The sequence below is a fragment of the Ailuropoda melanoleuca genome, chromosome 2 (assembly GCF_002007445.2).
Source record: "Ailuropoda melanoleuca isolate Jingjing chromosome 2, ASM200744v2, whole genome shotgun sequence".
Taxonomy (NCBI): domain Eukaryota; kingdom Metazoa; phylum Chordata; class Mammalia; order Carnivora; family Ursidae; genus Ailuropoda; species Ailuropoda melanoleuca.
In genome coordinates, this window is record NC_048219.1 from 26820876 (window position 1) to 26841740 (window position 20865).

General features: G+C 38.3%; 1 protein-coding gene across 3 annotated transcripts in view; it reads left to right on the forward strand.

Annotated features, from left to right (window-relative positions):
• The window catches only part of OSBPL9 (oxysterol binding protein like 9), a 169924-nt gene that overhangs the window by 49095 nt on the left and 99964 nt on the right, over positions 1 to 20865 (forward strand). For all 3 annotated transcript variants that reach the window (XM_034652487.1, XM_034652495.1, XM_034652508.1), the window contains exon 3: positions 9920 to 9998. In XM_034652487.1, coding sequence (XP_034508378.1) covers positions 9920 to 9998 — 79 coding nt within the window. The remainder of the gene's footprint in view (positions 1 to 9919; positions 9999 to 20865) is intronic.

Here is a 20865-nt window from a genome sequence, read left to right on the forward strand (position 1 = left end):
CACAAAGCAGAACACATATGGTTTTAGGCTACATAAAAGGAGAGGGAGAGAAACCAGTAGTTACTGCAGAAGCTCTTTGGATCAAGCACTGTGCTGGATGATTTTCACATGTAGTTCCATGATAATCCTGTGAGGTAAAGGGTGTTAGGAGGAGACAGACTCAAGCTACTTTTAGTAACTTACCAAGGTCACAAAGTAAATATTGAATCTGGGATGAATTTGTGTCTGTCTCGTTCCAAAACTCTTGCTTAATCCTTAGTGTTATCAGACTTCTTTATTATTTTTAACTTACAAGAGTTAATGCAGACACTCCTTCTTGTTACAAGGTAGTGTCAAACCAGTGGAGGAAAGCAGAAAGTGAAAAACCATTTCCTTCCCGTATTTTTATGGTCTTTGACTATAATGGTGGCAAAGTATATGCCACTAGGTGGTGCCCTCGCCTTGATGGACAAGTAAAATGTTGGTGAGAATTGGGGTCTGATTCCACTCCCCTGCCCCCCCCACTAGCAAAAGATAAATATTGACATTTCTAGGAAAAATCTGCAAAAGGGAGAAGTAGCAATATTAAAAAGGTAGTGTGTAATATAGACAAAAAGAAGCTGTGTATGAAAGGGAATTCAAGTCCAGATTCTGTCACTTACTAGCTTTGTGTCTTTAGGCAACTCCTCTGTTTAGCTCTGAGTCCTATTTTCTGGAAAGGGCATCATATTATTTACTCATAGAATTATGAATATCAGATTAATTGATAATACGTCCAGCACAGTGTATTCCAACACAGTGTTTGGGACTTAGGTTCTTAATGAGTGGTAGTTACTGTTGTAATTAATTGATAAAATGAATCTCAGATTCAGAAGAATTCTACAGGGCCTTAGGAATCACCAAAGTAAGGTGAATTATACTCAACAAAGTTTTTATGTTAAATGTATTGTGAGTTTTTGAAAACTGTTAATCCATATGTGACTTGAAGTAACAATTTTTACCCAGCCCAATGAAATGAGTACTCCATTTACCAGTTGTGCTGGTCATCAGAGTTAACTGATTCCCTGAGGGATATGTCATCTGTTCTCTTTTCTTTTAGTCCATCACAAGAGAGTTCAGCAGTGTATCATCATGGATTATTAATAGTTTTAGCACTGACTTTTTCTGATAGTGTCTTATTTCATTGACTGTACATAATTTTTTCAAATGTTAACACCTCAGGCTTTGGGATTCATCTTACAATCATTGCCATCTTAGGATCCAAAAAGGTATTTTTAGGTTAATGTAGAAGCTCAAAATCTTCACTTTGGAGCCTGGCTGGCTCAGTTGGTAGAGGGTGCTACTCTTGATCTCAGGTTTTGAGTTTGAGCCCCATGCCGGGTATAGAGATTACTTAAAAATAAAATCTTTTTTTTTTTTTTTAAAGATTTTATTTATTTATTCGACAGAGATAGAGACAGCCAGTGAGAGAGGGAACACAAGCAGGGGGTGGGAGAGGAAGAAGCAGGCTCATAGTGGAGGAGCCTGATGTGGGGCTCGATCCCAGAACGCCGGGATCATGCCTTGAGCCGAAGGCAGATGCTCAACTGCTGTGCCACCCAGGCACCCCTAAAAATAAAATTAAAAAAAAAAAAAGTCTTCACTTTTGTTCCCTTAGATCTCTATCCTGTAAGAACTTCTGTCTATTGATTTGTCATTTCATTATGAAAAATCACTCTATTGATTTCTGCCTTTTTTGTTAATTCAGTAGCTTTTTTTGCAAGCATCGTCTCTTTATGAATTTGACACTGAAAATGTCCTCCTTTGGGCAAGATGTAAATTTCTGCTTAATCTCTGTGATTGGTACATAGATATCATTTTGTTGTATTTTCTGAATGTGTATAATATAATTATAAATTAAAAATAAGAAGGTCATGAAATCTTAGCCAGGAAATGTTAGCCAGAAGAAAGCTTGGAAACAGCATAATATGAGACCTAATAAACTTTAAGAAAAAAAATTTAAATTGTTACAAAAAAAGAATAATAAAAACCCAGTATCACATAGATAACATTCTTTGACAGCAGTGAAATAAATGAGAAATCCCTTAACAAAACTGTAGCCACTCACTGCCTTACACACATACTTCTAAATAATTCATTGGTGAATGTAGAAATCATAATGGAAATTATGAAATATTTAAACCGGAATAATAATGAAGGGGATCACATGTTAAAACTGCATCTTAGGTAGTCTGTGATTTATGATCTTTAATTAATATAAAACATTGAAAATGAGCTAAGCATTAAATTTAAAAAATTAGAAAAAGGTAACAATAAAATAACAAGAAAATAACAAAGGAAATTTTTAGGCCAGAGTCCTTTATTAATGTAGATGTCAAGGGTCTCCTGCATGGCTCAGTTGGTTGGGCAGCTGCCTTTGACTCAGGTCATGATCCTGGGGTCCTGGGATTGAGCCCTGTGTTGGGCTCCTTGCTCAGCGGGGAGTTTGCTTTTCCCTCTCTCTCCCTCTCCCCCCACCTCCCCAATCCTGCCCTTTGTCCCACTCGCTCGCTCTCTCAAACAAATAAATAAAATCTTAAAAAATATATATATATATAGATGTCAAAATCCTAAACAAAATACAGCAAACCATACCCAGGAATATATAAACAAAAGGTATTATGACTAGATAGAATTTATTCTGGGAGTGCTAGGATGCTAATTTTAAAGTTAATTAAAGTTATTTACCATATTAATAGATCAAAAGAGGAAAAACTGCATGACCGTTTGAATCAATGCAGAAGAAGCGAAACATGCCTTCCAAGATCAAGCAGGCTAGGAATAGAAGAGAATAGTCTTAACCTGATAAGGGATATTTGCTACAAAGCTACCTGTGTTTATAATAGTGAAAAAGTAGCAGCATTCTCTTTAAAATTCACAGCAAACAGAGGTGGCTGCTTTTGCTGTGTCTTTCAGTATTGTACCCTGGAGGTCCTAGTGAGTGCTGTAAGACAAAAGATAGGGAAAATGAAGGCTTGGAAGGAAGAATCAAAATTAGTATTTGCAGATGATGTTTCTTTAACTGTACTATAGGTCCTGGCAAACATGTAACACAAGAATAAGAAACAAAAGAATTCAAAGAAAAAGGATTAGAGGGGAAGAATAAACATTATTGGTATTTGCAGGTGTGAAGTCTATATAAAAATTAATTCACAGGGCACCTGGCTGGCCTAGTAAGTTGAGTATCCAGCTCTTGATTTTGGCTCAGATCATGATCTCAGGGTCCTGGGATTCAGCCCTGCGTCTGCTCCATGCTCAGTAGGGAATCTGCTTGAGGATTCTCCCTCTCTTTCTGCCCTTCCCCCTCTTCACCCTCTCATGCATGCTCTCTCCCCCAAATAAATAAATAAATCTTTAGAAAAAAATTCACAAGAATTTACAGAAAAACTATTTGAATGACTAACCTTCAGCAAAGTTATTCGATATGAAATCAATATGCAGAAAGCATAGTGTTCCTTATATGACCCAGAAACAATTAGGAAAAAATTTATTTAAAAATATTTGTAATAGGGGCGCCTGGGTGGCACAGCGGTTGGGCGTCTGCCTTCGGCTCAGGGCGTGATCCCTGCGTTGTGGGATCGAGCCCCACATCAGGCTCCTCTGCTATGAGCCTGCTTCTTCCTCTCCCACTCCCCCTGCTTGTGTTCCCTCTCTCGCTGGCTGTCTCTATCTCTGTCAAATAAATAAGTAAAAAATCTTAAAAAAAAATTTATAATAGCAAGAACTGTAAGTTATTAGGAATATGTTTTACAAGACAAATGCACTCCTTTGATGGAAGAAAACTGTAAGACATCATTGAAAAACTAAAGGAAGATCTGAACATTGAAAAAGCTCTATACTGTTCTTTCTTGTTTGACTCTATCATATATATATGCTTATTTCCCTTAAATCTATAAACACATGTGGTTCAGTCAAAACCACAATTAGGCTTATCAAAGAACTTGACAAGGTGATTCTAAAAGTCATTTAAAATGGTAAAGAGGCAAGAAAAATTTGAAGAATAAGGAGTTGGGGGACTTGCCATTCCAGATGTTAAAGCTTTTTATGAAGCTATGGTAATTAAAATGATACGGTGTTGGTATAAGGGGAAAGAAATTGATCAATGGCACAAAAGAGAAATAGAACCATGCAACTATGAGAGTTTAGAATATGAAAGCCTTGCAAATCAGACATTGTCACTCAGTAAATGACACTGGATCATATGGAAACAATAAAATTTACTTCTTACCTCATGCTATTTACAAAAATAAATTCTAGAGGTATTAAAGGTATAAAATGAAAATTCATACTTATAAGAATGTATAGAAGAATGTCTTCATGATGTCAAGACAGAATCGGATGTTTTAAAGCACAAACCATGATAGAAAAGATTCATAGATTTGACAACATTCAAATTTTAAAACCTTTGAACATCACCCACCACCAACCGAAAGACACCACAATGAAAGAGAAAGATAGCCCTTGGACAGGAGAGAAGATATTTACAATGCATAAAACTGGCAAAGCTTTAATATCCAGGATATATATAGAAAGCCTACAAATGAATAAAAAAGACAAAAAGAAAACCCAAAACACATACAAATCAAAGGACAAAAAGAATGCCCCGAAAGACAAAAGAATGCCCCCAAAGAAAATGTGGAAAGATATGTACACTCAATTCATGTAAGAGGAAATAAGAATGACAATAAATGTGACCAGGTTCTTATTCTCAGTGATATCAGAAAATGCAGATTAAAACTCCAGCAAGATAGTATTTTTGTCACATTGCCAAGGATTTATAAAGTTTGAGCATACCTAGTGTTGACTAGTGATTGAGGGGTATAGGAAACTCTCATAGAGTGCTTGTTGGGACATAAATCCACTTAGGAGAGCCATTTTGGAGTATTTAGTAAAGTTGAAGTTATGCCCAACTCCTCATAAAAATGGAACTCTATTCCATTTCAGAACATATGCTTGACACTTTCTTACAGAAGTGTTACCAGGAGACATATAGTGATTGTTATTGCTGGATTATTGGAATAGGAAAAATTAAAAATATCCTAAATGTTCTGCATAGAAGAATTGATAAATTGTGGTATACTTATACCACAGTGGAATACTATATAGCAGGTAAAATGTATGTACATATTCTCAAAATGGGTTGTGTGTGTGCATACACACATATATTCTCAGCATGGGAAAATATATATGTATGTATATAAGTGTATATGTATATATTTATATGTATTTACTTATTTATTCAACATGAACGAATCTCAAAATAATATTGAGTGGGAAAAAAAGCAAATTGTTTGCTGTTCTATTACTATTACCTAGAACAATGCCTAGACATTTTAATGAATACTCACTGAATCAATGAATGGTGTTAAGGTTAGCCCTTCACACAGCAGCATCTTTGGTGAGCAGGCTAAACCTCAAGCCTTCCTACTTCCCGGTTTTGTTGACTCATCTTTTTTTCCCTCTAGATGATGTGCTCTTCCAGGGCAGAGATATATTTTATTCCTGTTTATATTCCCTGGCTATTAAGGTTACTGGCCCAGAATAGTATTTAATAAATGTGTTGAAGTAATTAGTGAATATTGCTTATTATAACAATGCCCTGTTAAGAGAGGGCTTAGAATCAGGAATTGAAAGACCTCAGTACTCCTGCCTTTTAGGTTGCAGGACCTTGGGCATTTTTTTTTTTAACCTCTCTGAGCCTCAGTTTTCTATGAGTAATACCTGTTCTGCCTCAGTCTCCAATGCCATATTTAAATATGTTATATGAACGTAAGAGATTTCTAGTATTTCAGCAGGGAGAAGAAGTATATGGTTGTGAAGTTACTGTGGGAGTAGCTGTGCTGTGTATTCTTAGCACTGTCTACATTCCTTTTAGTTGTGTGAGCAATCTGTGTCCCAGAGGAGTCATCATTTCTTTTTTACTATCTTTGGAGCCATTTTACCAATCCAGTCTCTCTTCTTGCAAAGAGAGATTGGCCCTAAAATAGCCAGAACTCTGTTTTGTGGGATTTTTTCCCCCTAAGCCATGAGAGCAAAACTTTTCTTTGGTACCAGAACTATGATTCATGTCTGAAGTTTTGTGTGTATGGAGGAAAGGAGAAGAGGGAAAGTCAGGAAATTCATCTGGTTGTACGAGACTCCAGCGCCAGTCACTTTCTAACTGGAACTTGGATAGTGTGACCCTGAAGCAGCAGATATCTTGGTTAGCCCAAGTACTGATAACCTGAAAGGTTGATCATCTCATATCTTCAGAAGAAAAATCATGAAAAGTCACTGAAAATATATATATTTTTATTATGTTGGTATAGTGGGTCATAAAAGGAGGGTTGAAATAAAAACTTTAGTATTTTGATGGGTTAGCATAGTAAAGAACTTTGCTTAACAATAGAATATTATTCTGTATGTGGATTAGTAAAAGGAGTTTTACTTTACCAAGTGTAAAAAATAAGTAGTATAACCAGGATAAAGGGAGAGACTGGATGTTTGGTGGAAGAGAACCTGGGGCAATTGGTAAACCTCAAGCTGTCCAGCTGTAGAATTTGTAAGAGATGAGAGGTAGGCATGGAGCAGATCACTGAGGACATTGTAGGCGAGGCTACGGCAGAGTGACCATAACCCCTAACCAGCACACTCTATTAATTATTATGCCAGGACAACAGGAAGAACTGAACTGTCCCAGGCAAATCAGGTCATATGGTCACCTTCTTTGAACATGAAGAAGAGCCATTGATATGGTTACATACCCTACAAGGAATGGGAGTTTAAAAAAAATTTAGGCAGGAGGCTTGGGCAAGTCTGAATAATAATCTTGACTGGAAGGGAATGAGAGAGGTGGGCTAATTGCTAGATGAAGATGTGTAATTGAAAATGTTTGTTGTTTAACAGGGTAAAGAATTTGAACATGTGTAAATGCTGTTGGGAAAGGGCCAGTAGTCAAGTTGACAATTGGTAGAGTAAGAGACCTAAGGAATGGTTATAGGGTATGGAGGCCTTTTTCCACATGACAAGTGAATATAGTGGGTATAGATGGGTATAGATGCAGGTGAACATTCAGGGTAATGACAAGACCTGATGGGACTGGGAGGTTGTTAGCTAGCTTCCAGAGTCTTCAAAGAAGCACTTGGACAGAGAAGGGGGAAAGTGTAATGGGCAAGAAAAGAAAGCTTTCTCCCACGTAGGTTGTCACAGGTACTTAGGTAGAAATATTTCTGAAGCACAGCTTAGGTAATTAAGGGCCAGTGAAGGAGAGTTTCAAGAAAGAAGTGGTCAGCAGCAGCAACAGTGCTTTAGACTGGTGATATATGACAAAACTGAAGGGTACTAAAGCGGTCATTGGAGACCTGTGAGAGTGCAGTTTGTTGTAGTGGTGGGAAAGAAGCTAGATTGCAGGAGTGGATAAAAGGTTAAGGCTTGGACAATTTCCAAAAAGCTCCTCTGTGGAAGCAATGAGAAAGGAGGTGGTAGCTAGGGGGAGGTCTGGAGTGTTGCTTTTGTTTAACAGTGGTTGGGAATTGAGCTTGAGGAAGGATATTAAAAAAGTGCAGTTACTTGGTGTGTTTGGTTTTTTCCCCCTAGAGTGTGGAAGAAATGTTGGGGATGAGTATATACTGGGCCTCTCTGTGTTAAGGAGGAAGGGGCCAGTTGATGACAGTGGAAAGGTTTGTTGGGCCAGATTTTGAGTAGTCTTGAATGGCATTATGAAGAGATGTTGACTTTATCTATTAGTTCATGGAGACCCATGGAAGGTTTTAAATATCTTTGTCTCCTGTGAGAACCTGTGCTTTAGAAATATTACTCTGGCAATAGCAAAGACTGGACTAAAAGGTAGCCAGACCGAAGGGAGACAGATTGCCTGTTAAGCATGTAGTGATGAGAGCCTGAATTAGGCATTGGCAGTTCACGTGATGGAGAAGAGTTGGCATATTTGAGATTATAGTTGAGAGGTGGAATGAGCACAATTTGTGGTGATAGAATGAAGGAGAACACGTGTAGAACCTAGAGGTTTCCATCTGAGTTGACTAAGTCACTGGTAAATTCACATTAAGGGACCCAGAAGAAAGAGCAAACATTTGATATGGGGGTGATTTGTTGAGATATAATTCACATACAATGCAATTCACCCATTTAAAGTATACAATTCAGTGTTTTTAGTATATTCACAGAGTTGTGCAGCCATTCCCACAATTCTAGAATGTTTCATAAAGAAACCCATACCTATTAGCAGTCACTCCCTATGTTACCCCACCTCTTCCCCTCCACTCAGCCTTCAGCAACCATTAATGTACTGTTAGTCTATGAATTTGCCCATTTTGGACATTTTATATAAATGGAATTATATGGTCCTTCAAAGTTCATCCATGTGGAGTAGAAAGTTCATCACTTTTTACTTTGTATTATGCTCACCTCTTTGCATGTTTTATCTCCTCTGCAATATTAGTGCCTTGAGGGCAGGGTCTATTGTTATATATTCTAGAGCTGTGTCTAGCACATCTTTTTGTATTCAGTTGTAACTTCGCAAATATTTGATACATCATAAGTTGGAAGTTAACTCAGTTAACCACAAAATTAAGTTAACCAGAATGATCTGCTCCCATACATGCTTACCCACTGAGGTGTGTTTATGTTTGCCGTCATGGAATAAGTAGATACCATGCCAGTGGTTCTGGTTCTGACATTAATTGTGTGACCTCGGGTTAAGTCATTATACTCTCAGGAGACACTTTACTTAACTGAAAATAGGGATAAAAATCCCAACCCAATCTGAAACTGAGGAATAACTAAGATAATTCAAGTTGATGGGATTTGGATAGAGTTATCCAGATAGCATCTGAGAAGAGATTGATAAATGTTTGGCTCTATTACCTAATCCTCTTGGGATAGGAGTAGGCTTTATTCATGGGATTAGGTATTTTGGCCCCTTGACTCTTTTCAGCCCCCATTTTCAAGGTCCTGGCATGCTGCTGCTTTTGTGACCATCCTGGGACATTTTACCTATCTCATGTTCTCTAGCTTTTTTTCTCTGAAATACTTTAGACATTTGCTTCTTAAGGACATTAACCAGTACGCTCCCTATTTTGCATAGCTTCTTGTCTCTTAATTCCTGTTGTCTTAATGGGCTACTTGTAGTTGAATACAAAAAACTAAAAGTTTAAAACCCACCCTACCCGCCTTCTTGAAACAAACAACTTATAAATGCAGTCCCCTCCTCCCTGATCTTTTGGGGAGTTATTCATGCTTTTATTTAAAAGACACATATTGGATGTGCAGTTGAAGGTCATGTATCAATAAATAATATGTAGTCTTTGACTTTAAAGATCTCATGGCAGTTCAGCGGGAGGAGGCAGACGTAAACAGATAATCACAGTGGAAAGTGAAAATGCAGTTGCAAAGCCATGTGTGAGTGGTTATGGGAGCACAGCTGGAAGAAGTGATTGGGCCGTGTTTTGAAGCAAGTGTCACCGGACATTTCCACACGAACATGTGTAACACAGATGCAGCCTGATGAAGAGGACCTGCATTCTTTGGCCTCACAACAACTGGGTGTGGTGGTGGTTTCTGGCTCCCCATTTTAGAGAGTAGTCCAAAACTCAGAAAAGCTCAGTGGCTGACTCTTGAACATAGATTCTAGACTCAGCTTCTGTGTTTGTCCTCTTCCCCTCTCACCACAGCCATGCCCCTCACGCAAGGATAAAAGGTAGCCATGCAGAGTACTACTGTGCCGTGCCATCCCCTCTCCTTTAGTTCTTCCTCCCCAAGTAAAAGTGGGGTCTCACATTCCCCTCTTCTGTGTCTAGCGTACTGCCAGTGTCCTCAGTGCATTGAGCATTCCAGGGCTGTAGCAGTAGTGAATATTGCTGATGTCATTGTTTGCCTTATTGGGATTTTGCTCTTTGTTTCACAGGGAGCTGTGATTGGTATAGACGATGAGGACGACAGCACCTTCACAATAACTGTTGATCAGAAAACCTTCCATTTCCAGGGTGAGCTAAAAGAAGAGATTCTTTCTCTTCACAGTCCCAACTGCTTCTTTCCTCCTCTTTTGGGTATTTTCTGGATGACTTGAATGGTTTTGCAACTGAGCCTCTATGAATGAGTGCACAGGAACGCTCTGGATGAAGTGATACTGCAGGTCAGGCAGGGATTTGTATCTGCAGTGGATACATATCTATTTGAGACGACTGTGGATCTGGCTGCCATTGGAGATTAAAAATTTAAAGGATAAAAATCAGTGAAGGGAGAGAGTAATGGGCTGCTGCTGCTGCTGGCTTGTGTTTACAGAAGGTTGCTGATCTTCTTTATCGAGGACTATGGTTCTGCCTCTGCATGAAGAGTCTAAAGACTGATTTTGAAGGTTGCAGTATTTTTTGGTGTAAAACTCAAAATGTAAATTAAATTGAAGCTAGTGGCAACCTTTGGCTTAAAGGTTTTGCTTTGCTGCAAGAACTGCAAGTTTGCATTCATTTCATCTGCATTTCTGTGTCTTGTCTGCCAGCCGTCATTTCTCTGCTATTATCCTTTTTATAGTTAATAACACCAATGCCATCTGCCACTGCTATGTTTCGGCATTGCATGCTATGGTTCACCGGTAGAAAGGGTAAGGTACTGTATGATCATTCTCATTTCATCCTGCTTTGAAAACTCTAAACCAGCAAATAAAAGCCAATTTTAATGATGCTGTCCTAATGTATCTCTCATCTATTAGGAGTGTTTATTAGCTTTGTTACTAATGTTTTTGTTGTTTTGCCTATCCAGAGTAACCTCTCTTTTACATTTAAACCAGTCCAGGAAACTTAGAAATGAGAAGCTTTGGAGATTTTAGCAGTCTCTCTTAACTACAAGTGACAATGCAGTGTAATAGATGCTAGGTATACCAGTGTAAATAAATATTAAATAAGTTGATAGCTTAAAAATGTTTTGGTTATGAAGTCTAACCATGACCAGGTATGTTACATGAGATGTTGAGACAGCTGTTGTCCTTCCATTGCTAGGATAGTATATCATGGTTATTTTTCTTCATTGTCTTGTTTAAGAAATTGACACATAGGAATGAAAGATGCAGCTTATATACGATAGAGACAAACCAATATAAATCAATAGTGATACCTCTAATGCTTTTAGGAAAAAGCATCCTTAAAATATTTATGGTGCTTGGTCATACTTTATTCAGAACTGCTTAATGATGCTTTCCTGAAATTTTCCACTGCATTTAACTTTATAAAACATTTTAAATATTACAAAAGCGCAGGGCCTTTATTTTTAGGTTGAATATATAGTGCTGCTTATAAACCAAAGCAGATAACACCCCCACACTGAAACTCTTTACTTGATTAAAGATGAATACTTTAATGCATTTCAAGTAATAGCTGCTGGATGCAGGGGAAGACTGCAGTATGGAATGCTCTCCTCTGCAGTTATTAAGGAGAGAATTCCTTGGGACTTCCAGAAACTGTATTGTTTGCCTGTTTAAAGGAAAGGAGACTCAGACCTCTAGAGCAAGGGAACCTGTACCTTCTGATTTAGTTTTAGATTATTTATGTTAAATATTCCCATATTTATGTGGCTTGCTTGTAGAGCAATTCCTTTAATGATTTAAATGACAAGTGTAAATAAGACTTAAATGTATTTTTTAAATGATTTAGTTCTGAGACACAAAGATTGATTATTTCTACTGTTATAGTAAGCTTTAGGGAATATAACATTATCTGGCTTTTGTAAAGAACTCACCAGGACTCTCTATATTCTATATATTCTTCGCAATAATGAGAGTTATTTCACGTGGGTCCTTACTCATAAGAAAATCTCTGAAAATTTGATTAAAAACTCTCAATGTCTGATAGATCCTGATTAGAATTGAAAGCAAGTTTGGCTGATACATATTAGCATATGCTTAAATGTGTTAAAGTTTTTATTTAATTTACCAGAATTTTTTAAAGCACATAGTCTCAATTGACGTGTCTCTAAAGCAAATTCTACTTCCTATCAACTATTAAAGGGAAAGCTAGAATTTGTTGAGATACATTCATTTATTCAACATCGATTTTAGACATTATTTTGGGTTCTGGGGATACAGTAGTGAACAATACAGATAAAATTCTTTGCCCTCTTGGGTCATCCATTCTGGTAGAGGAGAAATCCAATAAAATAAAAAGTTGTGTGTGTGTGTGTGTGTGTGTGTGCGCGCGCGCGCGCGCGCATACTAGCAAAATATAAATAAGAGAGTGCTAAATCCTGGGGAGAAAAAAATAAAGCGGGAAAGGAGAAAATGAAATAGAAGTGAGGTTGTGTATAGGTGGAGGGTGGTGTTGAAATTTGAGAGTGGCCAGGAAAGACTCATTGGGATGGTGCCCTTTGGTGAGAGACCTGAAGGAAGTGAGGGAACAAGATTTAAGGCTTTGTTGGGGATGGTGTTACGTCATTACTAGGCAGAAAGAAAATAGTACAAAAGAGTGTGCCTGCCATATTTGAAGAACAACAGGGAGACCAGCTCTGGCTGGAATGCACATAATCATGGGTAAGGGTAGTGGGAAATGAGGTATATGAGGTAACAGAGAGGTTGATCATGTGAGGCCTCGTCCGCCATAGTAAGGATGTTGAATTTTACTGAGAAGAGAAGCCATTAGAGGGTTTTGAGCAGAGGAGTGACCTGATGTGGTTTTTTAATAGTATCACTCTGGCCACTCTGTTGAGAATAAAATGCAGGAGGCAGGGACAGAAGCAGGGAAACTAGTTAGGCTATTGTAATTCAGAAGAGAGGTGATGGTGGCTCCCATAGGGTAGCAGTGGGGATAGGGAGGCAGTGAGAAATGGTTATGTGTGTATGTTTAATCAACTTTATCCGAGGTATAATTAGTATACAATAAAATGTACACATTATAAAGTTCAGTAAGTATTGACAATAAATTTATTTACTCATAACTGCTACCACAATCAAGATATTGAACATTTCTATCACCCAAAAGATTCCTTTCTTCTTTCAGTCTCTACTAGCTGCTGGCCCCAAGTAACCACTGATTTACTTTCTATCACTGTAGATTTTTCTTCTGGAGAGTTTCCTGTAAATGGAGTCATACATTATGTATCCTCTTTTGTCTGGCTTTATTTTAGCTCAGCATAATGTTTTTAATATTCATCCATGTTGTTACATGTATTAGTAGTTTATTCCTTTTATATTGTTAAGTAGTAGTGTGTCATAGGATACTGTATTTTAACGGTTAAACTACAGCATGTGAAAGAAAGGAGTTTAGGCTGACACTAAGATTTTTGGCTTGTGAAGAGAATGGAGTTGTCATTAACTGGGGTGGGGAAGACTGCTGGAGGAACTAGTTTGCGGAAGAGGGTGTGGGCATCAGGAGTTCATTAGCCTTGGACATGCTTATAAACAATTCTAGATGCCTGTCAAACATTCAGACAGAGATGTCAAGTAGGCAGTTGAAGTGTGGAATTTAGGAGAAAAGTTCGTGCTGAAGAAATAAATTTGGGAGTCATTGGTATATAGATGGTACTTAGAGCCACAAGAATTTAGGAGTAAGTGTAGTGAGACAAAAGGGGTCCAGGTAGGGGCACCTGGGTGGCTCAGTCGTTAAGCGTCTGCCTTCGGCTCAGGGCTTGATCCCAGGGTCTTGGGATTGAACCCTGCATCAGGCTCCCTGTTCCGCTGGGAGCCTGCTTCTTCCTCTCCCACTCCCCCTGCTTGTGTTCCCTCTCTTGCTGTCTCTCTCTCTCTGTCAAATAAATAAAATCTTAAAAAAAGGTGGGGGGGTCCAGGTAATGAGCCTTGAAGCACTCCAACATCTGTTTAAAGGGACAGAGCTGAGGTAGAACTAGCAGAAAAGACTGAAAAGAAGAAATGAAAAAGGAGGAGGAAAACCAGGTGAATGCAGTAAACTGAAAGCCAAGAGAGTATTTCTAAAAGGGGAGAGGCATCAGCAGCTGTGTCAGATGCTCCTGGTAAAGTAAGTGGAGGGATGAGAAGGGATCAGAGGATTTAACAATTAGGAGTTCACAGATAACCTTGAGAAGAAAAATTTTTTAAAAGATTTTATTTATTTATTTGAGAGAGAGAGTGTGCACAAGCTGGAGGGAGAGAGAATCTAAAGCAGACTTTATGCTGAGCACAGAGCCCGACATGGGGCTTGATCCCACAACTGTGAGATCGTGACCTGAGCCAAAACCAAGAGTCGACTGCCCAACCAGCTGAGCCACCCAGGTGCCCCGAGAACAATTTTAAGATAGAAATATACAGTGCTTTCAAGTTCTGCTGTAAAGGAAAGGCGAGAAATACAGTAGTAGCTAGAGAGGGGGATGAGAAAAATTTTTTTGTGTGATAAGGGCAATAATAGCATGGTTTTGTGGTATTGGCTGTGATTCAGTAAAAAGGGGAAAATTGATGCAACAGAGGAGGGGGAGAATTGCTGGGTGAGTGTTCTTGAGAAGACGAGAGGGTGGGACCTAATACACAGGTGAGGAGGCATTGCCTTTTGCTAAGAGCAGACAGTTTATCCATGGCAACAAGAAAGAAGGTCAAGTGTATGGAAACATATGTAGGTAGGTTGTTACCTATCACCTTCAGTTCCACTATAGTTTAAATCTCTAGTCACCCTCCATGTCCTGTATTCTGAAACATCATTTATTTATAATAAAGAGGGTTGGTACCAGGAAAAAAAAAATACTTCCCCGAAACAATAGATTAGTTATCATTGCAATGATTAATTCTGGTAACATGGTATTTCAGAATATCTCCAATTTTAAAGAGATGCCATAAAATTATCAAAACAAAGTCAATTTAAATTAAATTCAGATTTGAAAAAGAAAGAAATACTCTCTGTAGTTTTTTTTTCCCTTCAGGTAATCATCGAAATTACAATCCCAGCATGTTAGAGCTTTAAAAAGGTTTGAAAACTACAACTTCATTCTATCCTTTTTCAGAGATTAAAAATAGTTGCCAATTTATCTTTATAAACTGCCTCTTTTTTCTTTTGAACAAGGGCAAAAAATGATCCCCTTTCTTATCAGTCAGCTAAAGTTGTTTGCGTATAGATTCTCTAATAAACATTGAATGGAAAGCAGTTTTGGTATTAGACTGGCTGTTGAGCTCAAACATAATTGTGTATATAGTATGTGTAACTCCCCATGCTTAGAACTGAGAGTATACTGGTAAATAAGACTTGGGCCGTGATGTCAAGGAGCTTGTAAAGAAGCAGTTGGAATGTAATGTGAAATGTGCTGTCATAGTAGAAATATGTATAAGGGGCGCCTGAGTGGCACAGCGGTTAAGCGTCTGCCTTCGGCTCAGGGCGTGATCCCAGTGTTGTGGGATCGAGCCCCACATCAGGCCTCCTCTGCTATGAGCCTGCTTCTTTCTCTCCCACTCCCCCTGCTTGTGTTCCCTCTCTCGCTGGCTGTCTCTATCTCTGTCAAATAAATAAATAAAATCTTTAAAAAAAAAAAAAAGAAATATGTATAAGACACTGAAATGAAGAGGCAAAAAAGACAGTGTTTCACAGAGGAGTAGGGTTGTTACCAAGTATTTATTTTTATAATAATCAAAATTAAAAATCATAGTACCTCTAAAAATTTCAAGATGTGCAAAGGTATATAATGTAAAAATTAAAAAGTTCCTATCACCAGGCTCTGTCTGCCTCCTCTTCCTCCTTACCTCCTCTCTGAGGCAGAGTTCTGAAGATTGGAGAAGTTTGTTAGGCTGAGAGATGTTGTAGCATGTGCAAAGGTATGGAAATGTGTTGCTGCTAGTGTGTTCAGAGAACTACAGATGTTTGGTACTGTTGGAATAAATGGGGAGTAGATGAGGCAGAGGCCTATATCTAATATAAAGAGGTTTATGTTTTTATCATGAGGTCAGTGAAGAGCCAGCGAAGCAGAGTTTTAAGCAGAGAAGAGACAGAGTAAGACATAGGCTTTAGATAAATAGCTGTAATTGTTGGTAAGGCCCTGAGTGGTTAAAGAAGGAGTAATGGGGAAAGAGAAGAGGAAATAGACTTGAGATTGAAAGAGGTAAATCTGGGGCGCCTGGGTGGCTCAATCGTTAAGCGTCTGCCTTCGGCTCAGGGCGTGATCCCTGCGTTCTGGGATCCAGTCCCACATTAGTCTCCTCCGCTGGAAGCCTGCTTCTTCCTCTCCCACTCCCCCTGCTTGTGTTCCCTCTCTCGCTGGCTGTCTTTCTCTGTCAAATACATAAATAAAATCTTAAAAACAAAACAAAATAAAATAAAGAGGTAAATCTGTAGAAACTGGTGACTGCTGGGAAATGGGAGGTGAGAGAATGATAGTCATAAAGGTAGCATTCTTGGCTTGGCTTACTGTTTGGATGTTGTCAACATCTGAAGTAGAGAAACCACGGAAACAGATGGTGAGAGACCTCTTATGTCTGTGGGACACATACATAGGTATAGATGGTGATGGCAGTTGGATCTGAGTTTGGGCTGAAGATGGAGATTTGTGGCTATCAATATATTGCTTGTAGGTAGAACTAGCAGTTGAAAAAGTGAATTCCTAAGAGCTAGGCAGATAAATAAATGAGTGAGGAGCAAAGCTAGATGAAGACTTTAGCAATTTGAAAAGCTCATGCCCTGTTTGAAGAGTTAGTTGCTACTTAGTTCCAGATAGTTGTAGGTTTTTGGTAATGCTTGTCCTATGTTGCCAGATTGTACAGTTTTTCAAGAGAAGCCAGAAAATCAAATTCTTTTGTGGGTGGGATTTGAGCATGTGTGTGTTAAATCTCCAAATTAGGGGCGCCTGGGTGGCGCAGTCGTTAAGCATCTGCCTTTGGCTCAGGGCGTGATCCTGGCGTTATGGGATCGAGCCCCACATCAGGCTTCTTCCCCTATGAGCCTGCTTCTTCCTCTCCCACTCCCCCTGCTTGTGTTCCCTCTCTCACTGGCTGTCTCTCTCTCTGTCAAATAAATAAAATCTTTTTAAAAAAAATAAATCTCCAAATTAAACAGTAATAGCAACCAACGGTAGGCTGAAGAAACACATCTGTGGGCTAGATAAAACCTCTTTGTATTTTCAGTCTCTGGTTAAAACCATAGAAGAGTGGGTATGAACTTTCTGGGAGATCTGAATGAGAAGGGAGCTGAGGACCAAATCTGGGAGCACATTAGAGTGGAAACATCAACAGGCTCAAAGGAATGATCAGAGAGATTGGGATATAAAAGCTATTAGTTTCAACCTATGCAAGTACTGTATTTATAGTTGCATGTCAGCAGTTCATATGGCTCAACCTAGTAATAGAAGATTAGGTAGTTTATAGTTCACACTAATAATTAGAAAAATACCCTTTTACAAACTTCAGATAAAATTCAGTCTGTTTAATGCTGTAATATATATAAGGATTTACAATGTTACTGATCGTGTATTAGGATAATAATGATAGCTACATTTATTGGATATTTATTTTATGCCAACACTATACAGAGTTTTACTTATGTTAACTCTGTTCTCATGACCTTATGAAGTAGGTACTATTACTGTTTTTATTTTACAGATAAGGAAACTGGGGGCCACAGACACATAGGTTTTGCAAGGCAGAGCTGGTATTTGAACACAAACAGTTGTGCTCAAGGGCCATTCTCCCAACTGCTAGAAAAAAGTTATTGTAGAGATTTGTTAACTAATTTATAATGAACTTTTATAATTTTATCCGAAAAGGAATTAATGTAAAGCATAAGGAACTTTAAATTACAATGCAGTTTAATGCAATTAAAAATTTTTATGTTATTGATGTTCTACATGTTCCATTACTTAGTAGAAATAGCACAGTAGTGATGGTGGTAACAACCACCACCATTACTGCTACTAAATACCTGTTAGGAACCACACAGTGTTCAACAGGCACTGTACATTCCTTCCATAGTTCCTAAACTTCTAAACAATAATGGTAGTTTTAGAGTTAGAGAAACTGAGGTTTAGAGAAGTGAAGTGTCCAGGATTGGTGAATTAGTGCTCAGGTCTCTCTAGATCAGTAGTTCTCGAAGAGTGCTACCAGACCAGCAGGATCAGCATCACCTGGGGAACTTGTTAGAAACAGAGAATCTCTGGCCTGGCTCCAGACTTGCTGAATCAGAAACTCTGGGAATGGGCCCTCTGTAGTGATTTTAATGCACTCTGAAGTTTGAGAGTCATTGGTCTGGATGCAGTGGTTTCATGTGTTATTCCAGTTTCCTCTCCTAACAACCTTACACATTAGAGGGAATATCTCCAATTCATATGTGAGTGAAATGATCATACTTAGAGAACCAAATAACTTGGTCTTGATCTTAGATTTTCTCTTACTATACCCTAACCTACATAGAAGGGGTGTCTTCCCTTAAGCAGACCTGGTGTATGAAAACTCTAAATTTTTTAAAGATGAAAATTTGATGTTCTTCATAAAATCCTTTACTTTTTTTTTTTAAAGATTTTATTTATTCATTTGACAGAGAGAGACAGCGAGCGAGAGAGGGAACATAGGCAGGGGGAGTGGGAGAGGAAGAAGCAGGCTACCAGCGGAACAAGGAGCCTGACGTGGGGCTCGATCCCGGAACGCCAGGATCACGCCCTGAGCCGAAGGCAGACGCTTAACGACTGAGCCACCCAGGCGCCCCAAAAATCCTTTACTTTTAAATGATTTTACTGAAGACATCATTTAGGCAGTATATTCTCCAAAATGATTTCAAGTATGAAATTTGTTTGCAAATTTATTTGGATATACTTTTAAAGCAACACAAGTTGCATATGACAAAATACAATATTTTTAAACATTAAAAAATGTTTAAATTAGAAGAATCTTCAGAAATTGCGTCTTAGTGGAAGTTATCTATGCTTGGACTGATAGCTGACCTTTTCAGCTCTGTCCATTAGAGCTTGCTCGTTTATTAAAATGCAGAATTACTACAAATCAGCCCAGTGGTGAAGGAAAGTGTTTAATTCAGGAAAGTTATATTGATCAAGTATATTAGGGCAACATCGTCCCTACTGCATCAGCGTTAATCAGCCCAGCATGGTACATCCTCATCATTGATCATTTAGAAGAATAGATAGAACATCATTAGACTAACCCTTGGTTGTAGGCTTAAGTGTCCTCTGCTTTATAATAATCATCTCAGCTTTATTATTAGTAAACAAATTCCATTATCTTCTGTTGATTAATGACTTTTTAAAAAATTTCCCCCTGCGGGGCACCTGGGTGGCTCAGTCGTTAAGTGTCTGCCTTTGGCTCAGAGCGTGATCCTGGCGTTCTGGGATCGAGCCCCACACCAGGCTCTTCCCCTGGGAGCCTGCTTCTTCCTCTCCCACTCTGCCTGCCTGTGTTCCCTCTCTCGCTGGCTGTCTCTCTCTCTGTCAAATAAATAAATAAAATCTTAAAAAAAAAAATTTCCCCCTACAGTTTTGAATTTTTTTTTTTACACGATAACCCTTCCTCAAAACCAAATAAATAACCATTTAAAGACTTCGTGTAAAGGAGATAAATCAACTATAATTCTTAATTAGATGTAGGCATTAAAGTGGGGAAATGCCACTGAATTCACATATTGGCAGTTTGTTGTATTGCATAAGATTGGATCTCAGTGGTATGCTTTTCCTCTTCTTGATTTGCTTTCTGTTTAAGATCCTTACTGAATATTTGAAATTATTTTTCTAAGTTTAGCCAATTATAGACTGGCTTACTAAGTAGCTAGGATTAGAGTAGATAGTTGACTTTTTATTAGTAAGCTACATTTTTATCCCATCATTCCCTTTTCCATAATTTTTAAGTAGTAAAATTAATGCCTGCTCACTGTAGAAACTTGGAAAAATGTAGAGTAGTATAAAGATGATACTAATAATCACCCATAATCCTACCACCCAGAGATAATTGTTCATAACGTGCTTATGGATTTCCTTCTGATCCTTTAGTTTGTGTGTGTGTGTGTGTGTGTGTGTGTGTGTGTGTGTGTTGTAAAATTGAGTTATCCTGTATAAAGTTTTCAGATTTTTAATTTTTTTTAAAGATTTATTTATTTTAAGAGAGCGCACGCAGCGAGTGGGGTGACGGGCAGAGGGAGACAAAGATGGAGAGGGAGAGAAGCCGACTCCTCAATGAGCAAGGATCCCTGCTGCAGGGCGAGATCTCATTACCCTGAGTTCATGATCTGAGGCAAAACCAAGAGTCGGACATTTAACGGATTGAGCCACCCAGGCGCCCCTCTCTATTTTAAATAATGCTGTGTTGAACATCCTTGAACGTAAATCTTTAATAAAATTTCTGTTTACCTTAGGATGGGTAAATTCTAAGAGAATTTGTCAGAAAAAAAGACATAAATATTTTTATCGTTCCTGAAACAATTCTCCATAAGTGCTTTCAAGAGAGATTGTGTAGATTTATACCCCCTCTGCTTTATCAGCACTTAGTGTTATTTTAAAAGAATGTCAACCCAGGGCCTCCCCTCAAAAATATATTTTAATATATTTATTTCTTGTTTGGTAACTTGTTCATTCCTTTGTCCGTTTTGTTGCTGGTGCTGTGTTCATCTTTTTCTTATATCCTTCTTTTATGAAAGGGAATAGGAAATAGTCTTAGACTCATTCATTAACCATACCATCCGAGAAATTGCTAATATATATTAAATAATCTTTTTACCCAGTTTGGAACACGGCTTGGTAGGCATGTTAGTGTGGAGAGTAAATGAAGACATGTAAAGGAAATCATTAGTGTAGTATATAATGTGTACTTGAAAGTATGCATGAAAGTAGTCTCTGAGTTGAACAAAGACTTGCAGAGCATAAGGGTGGTGTATTCCGACCACGTCCTGCAAAGTCCTAAATCATACCTTGCCTCTTTGACACAATATTTTTTCATAAGATGTATTC